Source organism: Suncus etruscus, chromosome 15 (assembly GCF_024139225.1).
Source record: "Suncus etruscus isolate mSunEtr1 chromosome 15, mSunEtr1.pri.cur, whole genome shotgun sequence".
In the NCBI taxonomy this organism is placed as follows: domain Eukaryota; kingdom Metazoa; phylum Chordata; class Mammalia; order Eulipotyphla; family Soricidae; genus Suncus; species Suncus etruscus.
This window is the reverse complement of record NC_064862.1, coordinates 57,056,797-57,073,932: the sequence shown is the minus strand read 5'-3', so window position 1 is coordinate 57,073,932 and position 17,136 is coordinate 57,056,797. Positions and strand designations below refer to the sequence as shown.

Sequence of the window (17,136 nt, the reverse complement as noted above, 5' to 3'; positions counted from 1 at the left end):
AGCAATCTCCTAGGCCCTGTTGAGGTTGAGCTTCACTCCCTTCTCCTTCTCCAGGCTTGCCTCCCTTCCCCAGGGGAAAGCCTAAGAGAATGTGGGACTTTAATGTTTAATAGAAAAAATTATTAAACGCATGCACTATTTATATAAGGGAGTAAAAATATATCTTTATGAAGTTTTTAAATGATGAAAAACTGGAAATAATAAAGGTGTGTGCCAATAAAATGTGAAAATAATATATAATAGTATTATTGGCATAGTCAAAGGTGCAAAGAAAGCCAAACTAGGTTTTGGGGGAAAAATACTAAAATTGATAAACTCATTGGAAAACTTACCAAGAAAAGCACCTGGTTGAATATATTACACTATTAATAACAAAAAGAGGACATTGTTATAATTCTTACAGAAATTAAAACATCAGACAAGAAAATGATGAACAACTTTATGCAATAAATCTGATTAGAATGAAATAGAAAAATATCTCAAAAAATACCCAACAATGTGTAAAACTTTTAGAATTGAAGAGCCCTTTCATTTCAATTTCAATTTCTTTTGCCATTCTTTGGTAGGAAGTCCAGTAATTGATATTCCACCATTAAAACAATTTAACACTTTTGATGAAAAAAATTTATTCAACAAAGTTTATTGTAAATTCTGAATAAAATAAATTATGTTTACTCATTGGGACCCAAAATGTTTTCAAGTATTGCCGTTTGGGGGTGCCTGGGCTGCATCCCTGTTAGGTTTGTGCTATCAGCCCAGTGATAAGACAAAGAAACCATCCAACAATGCAAGTCACAAAGTGAGTTTTTTTTATGTTGTTTTTTTTTTTTTTTTTTTTTTTTTAGTCTTAGAATTCTTTATTAATATTTGACAATGTTCCTTTTTGAAGAACAAGAACATAAAATCAAAACAGGCAAGAATGGAGACTTCATAAGACTTCCTACCTGCTGTTTTTTGTGTACTTGGTTGTCTAAGGCTATTGTTATTGGACAAGAGTTGACACAGACTCCAGGATCAAAGTCAAATCAATCTCTTCTAAGAAGTCCTACCAAACTGCAAATTGCAAACACATCTGAAATGACAAATATAAATAAAAATTTCTGGGTTCCTGTCATTTCCTTTAACTTTAATTTTAAATATTCTAAAAAGTTTTCATTGCTTTGGGGTTGTTTTATAATACATATCTAAAACCTATTTATCTCTGCTCTTGGCCATCTTTGTTAATATTATAATTTAAGTATCTTCTTACTTTATTGAACAAATTGCTTAGCTCAGCTTATTATAGTTTGTTGTAAAGAATATAAAAGACGAGAGAAATTTTCACAGTGCCTAAAACAATTAACAATTGTTAATTTAATTTATGGCTAATAAAATACCAAATTTTAAAGGTGATAATGCATAATATTAGCATCATCTTTTTTCTTCTTTTAATAGACATTGCATTATTTCCCTGCACTTGTTTTGTCCATCCTCCTGCTGTTAGCTCTATGTAAGGCAGCCACTCATATTGGTTCTTGCAAACTTCTTTTTTTGTTTTGTTTTTTGTTTGTTTGTTTTGGGGTCACACCTGGTGACACTGAGGAGTTATTCCTGACTCTGCGTTCAGAAATTGCTCCTGACTTGGAGGACCATATGAAATGCCAGGAATTGTTGTTTTGTTTTTTTGGACCACACCTGGTGATGCTCAGGAATTACTCCTGGTTATGCACTCAGATATCACTCCTGGCTTGGGGGACCACATGGGACACTGGAGGATTGAACCATGGTCAGTTCTAGGTTAGTCCCATGCAAGGCAAGTACCCTACCACTGCGCCACTACTCCAGCCCCTAGTTTTTATTTTTTATAATTTTCATTTGTATAGTTTTTATGTTAACGACTGTTTTATTAAATGTATATAAGAATTTTAGTTTGGTATGTTAAAGGGACTGAGAAAGCCTAGGGCCTGAGGACAGCCCAAAGTCTGGGACAGCCCAGGGCCCAAGAGAAAAGCCCAGGGTCCGGGGAAGTCCATGGTCTGGAAAAGCCCATTGCCTCAATAAAGACCATGAAACATACTTTCAGAGAATGTGAAAGCAAAGTGGGGTTTATTCCAGAGCTCTGGGGCTCCAGGGACAGCCATGCAGACAGAAACCTGAAGCCCCGGGTAATCTAGGAAGGTGTCTTTTATAAGTTGAAGGAACCTTAGGCATATTCCTTTTCCTGGTTTAAACACAATGTCCAATCAGATGGTAAACTTTTTTTTTTTTTTTTTTTTTTTTGGTTTTTGGGCCACACCCGGCGGTGCTCAGGGGTTACTCCTGGCTGTCTGCTCAGAAATAGCTCCTGGCAGGCACGGGGGACCATATGGGACACCGGGATTTGAACCAATCACCTTTGGTCCTGGATCAGCTGCTTGCAAGGCAAACACCACTGTGTTATCTCTCCGGGCCCATTGATGGTAAACTTGTCTTTTTTCAAATAAGACCCAAATATGTCAAGTTCCTCTTAGGAGGGGCCTTGGCTGATGGCAACAGGCCATTGATGCCTCAAGGTGAAATATTAGACCAAGGGGGATCAGGAAGGCAGGGCAGAGAAAGGCTTAACAGGCATCTATATCTGGTCCAGGTGGAGGTGGAGAAGGGCTTAACAGGCATCTATCACATATCTAAGTTATTATAATATCTATTTTTTAAATCAATTTTCCCCTAACAGGTATAGTCCCCATCTATTTAGTTTTAATTTTGTCATTCACGATTAGGATTGATTCTCCCAAGGTCTAAGGTCAAGGCCATTTACACATGCATCCAAAAGAATTAAACACAATGATTAAATTTAACTAAGGGGGTGAAACATGTGTATGCTGAAAACTGTTGAATGGTATTGAAGAAAACACGGAGAAATGAAATGCACAGGGATGGATTGGCATCTTCAGTGAGCAGGAACAATGGCTGCTTGGCTCCTGACTCCACCACAAAGTGGGGTCCTGTCCCAGTTTCTGGAAGTAGCCTTGCTCTTCAAAGCACATACCACTTTCTTGCACCCTTTCTTCCCTTCTCTGTCTGGGACTTTTGATGGCTGCAGACTGATGAGTCTGCAGGTGACTGCACTCAAGCAAGAGGCCATTCTGATCAGTGGCCACACAGCCTCTTTACTACACCCAGGGAAGCTCCTTGCTAGCTGTCTCTGAACCTATTCCCCTGACACTGCTGCTGCCCTGTTTCCCATATCTCGAAAATAGTCCTGTTTCCTAAATACCTGTTATGATTTTTGGCGTGTCTTCTACATCCTGTTGCTGCTGCTGGATTCTTCCATTTCCCAGATAAGAAAACTGAGGCTAAAGGGGACCAGAGCTGGTTGCATCACAGGAGACCCAGAACTCAAACTCATCTAGTTTCCCCCTCTCTGTTAGCATCCTTGCTGTTTTTTTAAGCAAGAGGATGCCCATTGTCCTTCCTTTTAGCCCCTTCTATTTCCTCCCCCTGTGTTCTCCACAGCCACTCCCATAGGTGCTCAGAGGACTATGCAGTGCCATGGATTGAGCTCAGAATTCCAGATACTAGGAAGGTATCTGGAGCTCTGGAATCATTCCTTCTCCTCCTTCCTAACCTCTGGTTTGAGGACTCTAGGAGTCCAAGGAAGCGAGTCTGGTACTTAGCTATCAACTATGTCACTTCCCATTGTTTTCCCCAAATACAGTCCAGAGAGTCTTGATTCCAAACTGATTTTATTACTTGATTCTTGGCAGAGGACAGAGCACCACATCCACAATTCTTCTCATGGCTCCTATTTCTGGCTGGGGCATACAGGGAGAAAGCAAGACAGAGATCTGGAGGCCACATAGAGAGGGAAATCTTTGGGTCAAGACTGCCGCGCGGCCTTGAAGATGTGGAACCCACAATTCCAGCGTCCCCACCAAACCCACAAGGCCTCATGTGGAGGTCTTGTCTTGTCAGTGAGTGAGTTGCCTTCCACACACTTCTCTGAGTGGCTGTTCTGTCTCTCTGTGGGAGTGTTTGTGAGGCCGTTGACCCTGCCTCCTTTTACTTGCTTCCTTTCATAGTCTCTCTCTTTTTCCAATAAGTTATAGTTAAGGTAAGGTAACATGTTCACACTGGTGAATATTCATGGTCTTGCTGTCCACAGTTACCTCACCTCATTGCCACCAAAGTGCCACAACGACCCTCCCCCAAGCCCTCACATCACCTCCATTCATGGTTACCCCATCATTTTTTCTGTCAGCTTCTCCAGCTGTTGTTATCTACCTTTCTTTCTTTGTTTTTCCTCCTCCCCTTTTCTCTTCCTCTTCCTCCCTTCAATTGTTTCTCTCCTCCCTCTCCTGTTGTCAGTCCTTTCTTCCTCTTGTCTCATTCTCAGTTCCTCATTTGCTGTTTTATCTTTCTCTCCTCTTTTTTCTTTCCCCCCTTCTCTCATTCCCTTTCTGCCTTCTTCTGTCAACATCTGACATTGAATATTTTTGTGCTAATGACCCGGGGGGGGGGGGCGGGCAAAATCAGGTACCTGTCCTATCCCTGAGTACCACCTCCCATCCCCAGAAGAATGTAAGCTGTCCATTGGGAAAAGACAGGGCCTTGCAGGTCTCACTGGGTCTTGGCTGGTCCAGATTTCATCCACTCCTTGTTTCGAAGCTCTGACCGCATAATTTTCCCTGTGTTCGTCTTGGGAAGATCCAGGACAAACTCCACCTGTTAACAAGAATCAGTCTAGAGTGGGCTGTGGTGACCCCAGTGAGAACCAAGCAGTGTTGTAGGCTGGGGAAAAGGTTCCTGAGATCCCAGGTCAGTGAGGATTGAGATTGAGTCTGGTAAACAACCAGGGCAGACCCTAGGAAATGAGACTATATAAAGTCTGCCTGGGAAAGGGCAAGAGAGAAGGACTAGAAATGGTTATTAGGGACTGGTTAGCTGGTCTTTGACATACTTGTAGACTTGGGAGAAGCAGCCAGGAAAAGACAGATACCCGACTCTGGACCTATTGCTCAGCTTTTTTGAGACTCAGTTTCCCCTTTGAGTGAATTGGAGAATGACAGTCTTGTTAGATTGTTAGAGGATACCATAAGATGACCCAGACAAAGTTCTTGGCAGACTTGATGTTGAAAACTAATAGTCCTTTTTTCACCATTTCTTGTTGGTGTGTTCTTGGCCACATCTATGAAATATCTCCAATAATGTTTTGCTAACCTGGATAAAGGAAGATTTATAGAGTGCAGGACCCCGATATCCCTAATCTTCCTGAATCCTAAATTATGTCTAAAATAGGATCATTCATCAAAGTATTCCCATCTATGTTTCAGCTGGTCAGGGATTGGTCTAGAAGTAAGATGGCCTTGGGTTTAATAACAAATAATAATAAAATAAAATGGATATGAAAATATCTTCTATAGCATCTATTGTGAGAATCTTCCATAAGGCAAGATGAAGTCAAGGAAAGGATGTATATAAGGTTCAAAGTATTCTGGAGACTCCATATCAAGCTTTGGTTGAGGCAAAATGAAGCTTTTTGTCTTAACATTTGCTCTAGTCAGAAGAATCTCAAAGCATATATTGTAGGTTTTAAAGGGTTTGAAGAGGGGCTTGCAAACTGTGGTCTGTGGGCAGATCCCAGCCTTGATTCCTGTTTTTGTTTTATTTTATTTTATGTTTGGATTTGGAGCCATACTCAGTTATGCACAGGGGTCATTTCTGGCTGTGTACTCAGACCACTTCTGGCAGTGCTTGGGAGACCATATGAGATGCCCGGGACTGAATCCATCTCAGTCATGTGCAAAACCAGCCAGCAAGGCTACCCACTGTACTATTCTCCACCTCCATGAATAAAGTTATATTGAAACACGGTCATATCCATTCACTTCCAGGAAGGAGTAGGGCAGAATTAAGTAGATGTGACGAAGACAATTGATATGTTTGCTATTAAACTCTTGAAGTGTAGCTAGAAGGAAGCTGCTGTGGGAGATTCTGTGTTCCTGCTAAGGAGGATGCTCAGGTGCATGTAAACCATCAAAGAGGAAGCAAAAGGGCAGGGCAGAGTGTCTGGAAGTAGGAGAGAGAAGGGAAGGCACCAGCCCTTGCATTTTTAAGGACAGTATCTCTGCGGTATTTAAATAATATTGTTTTTTTATGTATGTATGTATGTATGTGTGTTTTGTTTGTTTTTTAGGCCACACCTGGGGGTACTCAAAGGTTACTTCTGGCAAGCTCAGGGCATCATACAGCCAAGGAACAAACTTGGGTTGGCATATAAAAGGCAAACTCCCTATGCTATTGATCTGGTCCATAACAATGCTTTTTGTTTTGTTTGTTTATTTATGGGTCACACCTCGCAATACTCAGGGGTTACTTCTGGCTTCATTTTCAGAAATTACTCCTGGGAGTGCTCTGGAGACTATATTTAAAATGCTAGGGAGTGCACCTGAATCTTCTACATGCAAGGCAAATGCCCTACCAGTTGTAGTACCTCTTTGGCTCTGGAGTAATACAGTTTTTGTTGGGGGGGGGGGCATTCGTAGAAGTACTAAGAGCTATTTCTGGCTCTGGCTCAGAGATCACTCCTGGCAGGGCTCTGGGTTCTTCTGAAATGCTGGGAACTGAATACAAGGCAGGCACTCTATGGGCTGCACTATCACTCAGGCCCTGTTTACAGGAGACTCTGGTTCCTGCAAAATAGTCAGTGAAATTCATAACATGATATGAAGGGGCCTCTTACCTTCTTTCAAACCAGTATATTAAATGTCTGCTGTATTCCCTTATCTTTTAAGTATCTTAGTCTACACAAGTGCCAAGTTTCCCTTAACAGCCTGCAAGGCTAGTTTGCAGAAGAGGAAAGTGAGGGACCTGAGGGAAAAAGTAGTGACAATTCTGACCATAAAGTCCTATTTGGACCCTAAAATGAAGACCAAGATATCCACCTCCTCCATTTCTTCCCCCCTACAGGAATAATTGCAGCATGTCCTTTCTCAGTTTACAGGCACATTTAGAGTTAAGAATTCTAAAGGGTTGTCCTTGCTGCAGAACTTTTTGAGGGGTTCACAGTCTGGCTAGAGTGTCCCTCTAACTTCACCTTCTGCTCAGTCCTGCCCTCTTCCCTGCTCTCCTTTCTCCAGCTTCTCTACTGGATCCCAGAGCACTCACTAATCAGTCTCTAGCACTACATCCCCTTCCAGAGAGAAATCTTAGGGTTTTTTTTTTTTTTTTTTTTGCTAAAAAATTAAAATTTGGGCCCGGAGAGATAGCACAGCGGCGTCTGCCTTTCAAGCAGCTGATCCAGGACCAAAGGTGGTTGGTTCGAATCCTGGTGTCCCATATGGTCCCCCGTGCCTGCCAGGAGCTATTTCTGAGCAGACAGCCAGGAGTAAACCCTGAGCACCGCTGGGTGTGGCCCAAAAACAAAAACAAAAACAAAAAAAACAAAAGCAAAAAAAAAAATTAAAATTTGCTGACAAAGTGATATAAATTTCAAGAGCTTCAGACTTTTCTCCTTAATTGTTTGCTTCCTCTGGGGCAAACGCACAAAACTTCCTCATAAAGGCTAGCTAGTCTTTAGTTCTTGGGCCCAGAGCTAAATAAACTACTGAAAAGAGGGGGAAGCCCTTCCAATCACTGGTCCAAAAACCCCCCTTCTCTAGTCCTTCCAGCACAGGACGTAGGACTGGCTCCCTACTGTGTCCCACACCTCTCCCATCCCTGCTCTCAGTAGGTGGGTTAAGGATGACCTCAGGGTCCAACTTGGTTCAGTGAAAATCAACCCAAGAACTTTTTCAAAAGTCTGTAGGAAAAAGAAAAGTTCTTTGTCTACTGAGATGGGCTAAATGCTAGAAATGTTGGTTTGGGGCTGTTGGTATTCTTCAAGGGAGAACATTTCAAAAAGCAAAGTCAGTATAGGATAGGGGAATTGGGTTGAGGAAGAGATGCCGCAGCTGCATCATATGAATGTTACCAGGAGCCATCAGTGCTCAGACCCTCTACACATTGTTGCATCATATGTATGCTACCAGCTACCACCAGTGCTTCTCACACCACCATACACATACATACATATTTGCACACACACAGACAGACAGACAGACATATACATGGGCACATGAATACACATCCAGTACACATCTGCCATATACACATGTCCAAATGTGCCCACACACATGTACAGATATAGAGAAGCTTGGCTTTGCACTGTATGTAGATGCACACAGGTGCATATACATGAAGACATGTGAATTTACACATAAATCCATATGTGTGTTCATAAACATATACTCACGTGCAGACATGTGCATATGTACATGCACACAATATACACATGTACACATCTTGTGCACATCTGCACTCACACAAATACAGGATTTTCAGTTGTGTGAACAATAAAGGTTCCGGTGAATCTCTGTGGTGTGAATTGTGGAGCCCCAAGTAACTGAGCAAAAGCTCAGAGCTCAGGGTTGGAGGCAGAGCCTCCATTGGAACATGTCTCCAGCCCACATCTGGCTGTCAGTACAGCATGACTTTAATATTAGAACCCTTTTTCAGGCATAGAGATAGTCACTGGGTTTTTCCTGAGGGTAGTCAGACTCAGCCTGGAAAGAAAGCCAAGAGCATAGCCTTTTCTCCTTCCCTGTTTTCGGGAGGATCTCAGTGACCTCACCTTCCGGGGGTACTTGTACGGGGCTGTCACTGACTTCACGTGTTCCTGTAGCTCCTTAGTGAGCTGCTCCGGGTCTTGGGATCTGAATTGTGGGGCCAGGACCACAAATGCCTTCACTACCTGCAGCAAAGATGGTGGGTGCAAGGGACACAAAAGAGGAAGAATCAGAGTAGCACTGGGGCCAGAGAGATAGTACTTGGGTTAAGATGCTTGCTTTGTATCACCCAGTTCCATGTTTGAATCCTCAGTACCACAAAAGGTCCCTGAAGCACTGTCAGGAATCATTCCTGAGAATGAAGCCAGGAATAATCCTAGAGCACTGCTGCCTGTGGCCCCAAAGCCCTCTTCTACCTCCCTCCCCACATGAATAAAACTGACCTCATCATCTGAGCCTAATGAATGTTTGTGCTGAGATTTATCCTGTAGCCTTTACTGTCCCCTTCAAGGTACACCCCCAGAATCTCTCAGCAGGAGTTAAGGAGAAACCAGATAAGTAGGATAGAAGGTTTAGCTCTCTCTCAAATGATTTATTGGATGGGTGGATAGGACTGAGGATTGAAACCCTACTCACAGTTTATCCTCCAGGAGAAACAAGTTCTGGTGGAAAGGAACTAGTTAGAAGAGAGAAAAATGAAAACTGGGGACCAAAAACTCAGCAGTTGGTTCAGCATCTCCAAACCATAAGTTTGTGCATCAGGAATAAAGACTTGGTTAGACTTCATTCGTGGGGAGTAAAATGTAATCAAATGCAACATGGTATAGCTCAGTGCTTGGCATTTGGGCTTCAATCACTCAGGGGTCTGCCAGGTGCCCCACTTGTCTCATGTTCATATGAGTGATGATGCCTATACCAACCAGAGGTGGGCTATTGCTTAAGGCGCACACCCACCAGATACTCTTGGATATGGGATGATGCCTTTAGCCCAGGGATCTCAAACTGCAGCCCTTGGGCTGCAAATGGCCCTCTGTACATTTTGTGGCCCTGCCCTAGAGGAATCTTTTTTTGTTTTGTTTTTGTTTTAGTTGTTTGGGTCACACCCCCCAATGTTCAAGGCTTACTACTAACTTTGCACTCAAGGATCACACCGACTTTGCCTCCTGCGGCCCCCAGGTAAATTGAGTTTGAGACCCCTGCTGAGTGTATTCCCAGAACCTTTCCTATTGGACACTAGCTGGGCCTTTTCTAGAACTCTGACACTGTAGCCATCTTTCTCTGTCTAATTTTCATAGCAAATCTTATGGATCAGAGTCTTCTCATGGGCCATCTCATGACTTAAATCCCTTCTCTGTTTTTCTAATCCTTTCTTTGTGCTTCTCATTAGGGCTCAGATTCTAATTCAGATGCTGACCAGCAAGAGAGAATCCCCACAGCCCCATAGCAATAGACCCAATAAGGTCCTTGCTATGTGATGGGTCATATTCCAAGCACATTACACATCAGAACAAAGATAAACATTGCAACTGTCCCTCATCTTCTAGATGGGAAAGTGTGACTCAGAAAGGCTTAATACCTTGTTGAAGGCCAGAGAGTCAATAAATTGTCATAATTTACACCCATGCTGATCAACAATCTCAGAGTCTACACTTTTAAGCACTGTATTATACTATGTTTAGCTCCCACTGTTACATTCTCAGGATGCTTTCCATCACCTCTCCTCGAACAGCATCTGGACTACTGATGACAGCCGTCTCTACCACAGCAGGGTGCTCCATCAATACATTCTCCACCTCTGAGGGACCAATTCGATACCTGGAGAAGAAGCAATCCTTCAGAGAGACTAAATGAACACTCAAAAGCTAGATGCATCCAAATCTTCATCCAGACCACTCTTCCCAGCCCCAAACTCAAACTCACCCACTAGTGTTAATGATATCATCAGTCCGTCCCATGAAATGGAAATACCCATCCTCGTCCTTGATGCCTCGATCTCCCAGGAGCCAGAAATCCCCTCGAATACTGGCTGCTGTCTTCTCAAGATTGTCCTTAACAAAGACATAGAAACAGAATCTTGATGCCAGAGAGTCTCAATCTGCCCCAGGGCTGCAGTGCATGGAAAGGCAGATTGTACATTTCACACCCCCAAACAACTCTAGATGGTGGATTTGACTGGGTTAGTCAATACCAGCCTCAAGTGGAACTGGATTTTACCCTATTGTTAGTGGTTCCACCCACCCTCTCTCATCTATGGCCCTGGGTTCAGTCTGATGGATAACACTGATGCATTTATCCACTCATGCTCTAAGCACTTCCTCTGATTGCCCCACCATCTTTTCAATGGTCAATTTAACTCCCTCTGTGTCACCCCATCCCCATCTTTCTGTGTAACCTTACTTGATGGTAAGACCTGCCTATTTCTGTGAGGAGTCTTTGGAAGGTAACAAAAGGATTGCCAGAGGGGTGTAAAGGGGGATTAAGAGAGAGATTCAGGGGGCCGGGCGGTGGCGCTAAAGGTAAGGTGCCTGCCTTGCCTGCGCTAGCCTTGGACGGACCGCAGTTCGATCCCCCGGTGTCCCATATGGTCCCCCAAGCCAGGAGCAACTTCTGAGCACATAGCCAGGAGTAACCCCTGAGCGTTACCGGGTGTGGCCCAAAAACCAAAAAAAAAAGAGAGAGATTCAGCAAGAAGCAGGATGGAGGGAGAAGAGAGGGCTTAAATGCAGGGCTAATTATGGAGCTGGCTTAAAAGTTTTAAGCATAGAAGCCACACCTGTTGACTAGGGCCTTGAATAAAGCTTCATGTCTCCTGAAACCTGTCTGTGGATAATTTTCTCATGGCTATCCTGAACCCTCAGATGCACTGGCTGGAGGGATTTGGAGGAACATGGCCCAGGCCAGTAGAGAAAGGCCCATCTATCCATCTCAATACCATCCACCTCCATCCAGGACTCAATAAATAATATGTTTTTCTACACCTCTCCTCAATGAGAGCTCCCTCAAGTCCCAAGGTTTACTATACAGTTTTCCTTGAGCCCTTTGTTAGATCTGGAAGTCCTAGAGATATCAGCAGTCTCACCACCCTGGCCAGTGTGTTTGTTTCTGAAAAGGCCAAGTCCCTCTGTGGAGCCAAGGTATCATTTTGTGAGCAGTGAGAAGGCTTCAAGTCTTTCCATTTATAGACTCTCTGTCACATGTTCGAATTTAGTTATAGGTTGAGAAGGTAGCCTAGGGAACCCAGTCTCATCTTCATTTGAAAATCAAGGGTTGGAAGATCAGAGCTCCAGAATCATTCTTAAGACCAACCAGCCATGCAGATGACAAAGCTGAGACTGGAATCCAAGTCTCTCCATCACCATCTGCACACATCTGTTCACTGCACACACATCTGGTCCTGGACCCTGTTGGCATGAACTCTGACACCTTTTTTTTTTCAGTCACACCTGGTGATGGTCAGAGATAATTCCTGGCTATGTGCTCAGAAATCACTCCTGGTTTTGGGGACCATATGGGACACCCAGGATGGAACCAAGATTCATCCTGGGTCAGCTACATGCAAGGCAAACACACAACCACTGCACTATTGCTCTAGTCAGGAACTCTGACATTTTTGTGCCAATCAGTCAGTGCCTCTAACTCTGGTTCCTTATTAGTCCAATTGAAGAATCTCAAATCAATTGGGATGTGAAACCTAATGGTGTGTAAAAATGGGCTTGGAACATTTCAGGGGAAGAGCTTGGAGAAGAGCCCTGTGTAACTCTGCCTCTGAGACTCTGAGACATAGTCTCTGAGACTCTTTCTTCTTACACTTGAACTTTCAATTTAATTGTAAGATGTTTATTTGATTTCATACCCTCTTATCGAGCACTGATCTCCTTATTTGACAAAAATCAATTACTTCAAACATCCACAATACTGCCATGAGATATAAAATACTTTGTCAACGGGGAGAGAAGAGAAGCACAAGAGATCAATAGCTAGCTCAAGACCACATGATAGCTAGTGGATCAGGGCTTTGAACTTAAGCAATTCAGCCTCAAAAATGACAGATGTAGGAAGGTTAGAGACTTGCACTCTATTAGTGATAACAGGTTTTTTTTCCTTTTGTTAGGTTTATTACTTGACCATTTTGGTGTCCCAGGCCAGGGTGAGCTGTAACCTTTCTGCCTAATTTTTCAACAGTAGTTGACTTGTCTGAATCTTCTTATGTTGGTCTTCCCCCATCCTCCTCTCTCTAGCAGGTGGCTGGCAGAAATGATTGTGTTTCTGGTGCCCATGGATAGAAGAGAGGATGCTTCCATCTTTATTGTGAAGTCTCCTTGTAAGGGCATCTAACATGACTCTGAAGATACAATCAGGATGACACTGGGGGTGAAAGTAGAGGCAATAGATTTTTTTGGTGGGAACAAATACTTGGGGTGGGAAGGGGTATGTGAGGAAAGAGCTCTTCTCAGTGTCAAACTAAGTGAAATACCCAGAAAGATCTCTTCTCAGGGACAGACTGGGGCTGGTAAGACCACCTTTCTTCTCAGTATAGAAACCCTATCTAGACTTGGATCTATGTCTTGTCTTCCTGCTTTTCTAGTACCTCTTGGAATATTCCTCACTCTAGGACCTACCCTCTGCACTCATTCCCTCTAAGAGCCCTCTTTCATCAATGGAGAAGGAAGGAGAGGATGGGGAAGGAATTCCTCACCACAGGGCCTGGAGCCATCACATAGCAGTAGGGTACTTGCCTTGCACGCAGCTGACCCAGGACAGACCGCAGTTCGATCCCCGGCATCCCAAATGGTTCCCCAAGCCAGGAGTGATTTCTGAGCGCATAGCCAGGAGTTACTCCTGAGCATCATGGGATGTGGCCCCAAAACAAAAACAAACAAACAAAAAAGAATTCCTCACCACATAACCATTGAAGATGCCCACAGGCTTGATTGGTTTGACCCTGATGGCAAACTCTCCTTCTGTGTTGGGGGGCAGAACATTGCCCTTGTCATCGATAACCTGGGAGAAGAATGGTCAACATGTCTCTAGATGGCTTGAATTATCTGGCAGATGAGTTAGCCTGCAAGAGCTGAATTGGACAAATGAAAGACCCCATTCTCTAGAGTTGTTAGAAATCAAGAAATCTGAAACCAAAGAATTAAAAACCTATGTTTCTGATCCAGCTGCCTCGGATGGACTAGGTTCTAGTATCATTTGGGGGGAGATGTGTTCCCAATCAGCACTTAAGAGGACCAAGGAACTCTTCCAATGATACTCATCCAACAGGGTCAATGGTTTAATGAGGACCAAGGATGTGATTTTACTTGGAAACCACACCCTGCAATGCTCAGGAGTGACCCCTGGCAGTGCTCAGCATGCCATGTTTGGTAGTGCCAGGATTTGAACCAGGCTTATAGCCATTGCAGCTGCATGCCAGGCAAATGCCTTCCCTCCTATACTACCTGTCTGACTCAGTCTTCGTTTCCTAAAGTATGAATCACGATGCTGCAATTGAATGTGGAGGGTCATAAAATAATTAGCAACTCTAAAAGGTTTCTAAATGTGCCATGACTGACATTGAATTAAAAATGAATCATGTAATGATTCTGAAATTATTCTGACAGCTTTCCTGGGCTGTATTTCTTAGGTGAAATGGGGTTGCAAGTGGGAAAAAGAGGCCCTAATTTAGGTAAAAAAGAGGCTCTGATGGAAACTGGCCCCGAGGAGCTTGAAGAAAATGTTTCTAACTTTGGAAACTCAAGGACTTGGACATGAAAATGATCCAAACTCCTAATTATGAAGAGTCATAAGGACTGTCTTTAAGTTCCCAGGGTACTCAAGCTCTTCATCCCTGTGCCTCCTCCTTGAAACTGAGGTACTAACAGTTTATTTCTCAGGATGCATTGAGACTGAAAGAATATCCCACTGAATGGGACCCTTAGGGCTCTATAAATGGTTGCCATAGTGGAGGGCAGGAGGGCAGACACTCTAGTTGACACAGAACAGAGAATAGATTGTCTTAAATTTGCTCGAAAAACAAATGCACATGAGCAAAGCAGCACAAGTATGAATGATATTTCTTGTAAATTAGCCTGAAGAAATAATAAGAATGAGGGGCAAAATCCACCTGCATAAGTTCATCACCATGCTCTTCTGAATATTGAAGAGATTGGAAATCACTGCTTGATCACGGAAAGGTATAAAGAGTATAGAAGTCATTGTATCTATTGCTCCAGAACCATTACAAATAAAGGCATTAAAAGTAAAGGCCTGGGGGATAGCTCAAAGAGCTAACAGCATGCCTTGTAGGTGTTAAGTCCCATGTTTTGTCTTTGGCACCCCATGGATTCTGAGCCCTGCTGCGCATGGCCCTAGTGGTCCCCAATACCACTGGGCCAGAGTAGCACCACAATACTGGGCCTGAGCACCAAAATGTTAAGCCTGTATGGTCAGTCTGAGTGCTGCTGTGGGCTCCAAGCACCAATGGGAGCCCCCCAATAAAATAGAACTAAAATATAATCATGGGGCTGTTTATATGGGTCCAGTATTACAACATATGCATCAGATGTGTGAGGCCCTGAGTTTGATCCCTGGCATTGCATGCCCCAGCATTGCCAGATAGGGAATAACTAGTAATAATAATAATGATGATGATGATGATGATGATGATGACATTGCTATAAAATATCTCGGAAAGATGATAAAGTAGCCCGTAAACTTGACAGGTGTTGAGGGTTTTTCTGTGGATCAGAATATGAATAATTACCCTGCCTTTCCTTATGCCTGTGACCAACCTGCACATCATAGTGGGGAATGGCCATTCCCATCGAGCCAGGCTTGATTGTCATCGTCTTGGAAACTGCGCAGGTCACGCCCTGCAGAGAGTGGTAGACAAACAACAAAGCTCAGGCAGGTCACAGGGTCACCATACAGAAGATTTGCAGCAAAGACCCTGCAGATCAAGTCTGGACACAGCCTTGATATTGGCTCTCATTTACTGGCTACACTCCCCACACTGCTTCTCCCCTTGTTTGGAATCTGCCTTTCTTGGGGTTGAACTTGTGAGAACCAAAACCCTCTGGGTCTAGGACCAAGGTGGGAGTTAAGGATTATTAAGGAACCACCGATACCCAAAGCCTTTAACAGAGGATGAGATTAAATTAAGAGGATGAGATTAAAAGAGCATGAGATTAAATCACAGGCCCCTAATGTGCCAATACAGTTTGAATCCTGAATGTGATCGGCTTACAGTGAATCTAGTGTTCTGGGAGGTCATTCCTGAAATAACCTTCTCAGAATGGCAGCAATTTTTTTTTTGTCAGAATTGGCCATCTCTCCATTGTCCTCAAGCACATTTACAAGATTTCTTTCAGTGATATTGCTGCCATGAACCCTCTGCAGTTGTGCTAGCTGGGGACCCATGAACTGTATGTAAAAGGCTGTAACCTGAATGAGTGGAGAGGATGTAATGAGGCATCTTGGGGAACCATGAGTAAGAGGCCATTTGGAAAGGAATTCCCTGTTAATATGTGCCACATCAAAGAGCTTGGCCATCTACATTGTGTTCTTGGAGCCCCAGAACACCAAGATCATCTCAGCCAGTCAGGTCAGGCCTCCCCCTCCACAGATTTGGCTCCCATCCCTTGCTTGCATCCCAGCAGCTAAGGACAATGCCCATCATATTCCACACGCTGAGGTTCTTAAATATGACCCTACTGCATAGGACTTTCCTGGGTACCAGACCTGAAACAGCAGCCAGTCACCTGCTTGACTTGTTGTCATCTTCTATGTCATTTATGAGCTAATTTGATTGTATGTTGTTTTGTTATTTGCCTCTGTGCTCCAATTTCACTAACTAGACTATCATCTTATGGAAACAGTAGCTTTGTAACACCTTTTGGAACTTTTGTAACACCTTTGTAATTTCTTTTGTTCTCTGCCAAATTTCCACTATCTAGTGTCTATGCCATCCTAAGTGTCCCTCAATCAATGTGGCCCTGATTTATTTTATATCAAGGAGTTGCCTTTTTTTGGGGGGGGGGGCTTTGGGTCTACATCTACCCAGGCTCAGGGCTTATTCCTGGTTCTGTATTTATGCATCACTTTTGGTAGGACTCAGGGGACCATATAGGATGCTAGGAGTTGAATTGGGGTCAACCACTTTCTTTTTTTTTTTTTTTTTTGGTTTTTGGGCCACACCCGGTAACGCTCAGGGGTTACTCCTGGCTATGTGCTCAGAAGTTGCTCCTGGCTTGGGGGACCATATGGGACACCGGGGGATCGAACCGAGGTCCGTCCAAGGCTAGCGCAGGCAAGGCAGGCACCTTACCTTTAGCGCCACCGCCCGGCCCCTGGTCAACCACTTTCGAGGCAAGTGCCTTTGCTATTATACTATTGCTTCAGCCAACATGGAGTCCTTTGCAGCCTATGAGGCTCCCCAAGCAGAAAATACCGTTTCTGTCTGGCCATAGAATTCTCTGATGTCTAGTCCTGTCTGAGTCCTCCAGCTCTCCAGAGTTTCTGGAAGAAGAGTCTCCCCTCCACTGAAGCAGTGTTGGAGATGTGGAAATTTATAACTGCAAAAAATGAA

At 43.7% G+C, this 17,136-nt stretch overlaps 1 protein-coding gene across 1 annotated transcript in view; it reads right to left on the bottom strand.

The window, feature by feature from the left end:
* Positions 1–4,483: 4,483 nt before the first annotated feature.
* The window catches only part of LOC126030995 (acyl-coenzyme A synthetase ACSM2B, mitochondrial-like), a 28,608-nt gene continuing 15,955 nt past the window's right edge, over positions 4,484–17,136 (bottom strand). Inside the window, exons 8-14 of the mRNA XM_049789265.1 lie at positions 16,999–17,122; positions 15,341–15,421; positions 13,464–13,565; positions 10,485–10,612; positions 10,280–10,379; positions 8,630–8,749; positions 4,484–4,683 (exon numbers count right to left, since the gene is read on the bottom strand). Of these exons, the coding sequence (XP_049645222.1) occupies positions 4,579–4,683; positions 8,630–8,749; positions 10,280–10,379; positions 10,485–10,612; positions 13,464–13,565; positions 15,341–15,421; positions 16,999–17,122 (760 nt within the window). The 3' untranslated portion in view covers positions 4,484–4,578. The remainder of the gene's footprint in view (positions 4,684–8,629; positions 8,750–10,279; positions 10,380–10,484; positions 10,613–13,463; positions 13,566–15,340; positions 15,422–16,998; positions 17,123–17,136) is intronic.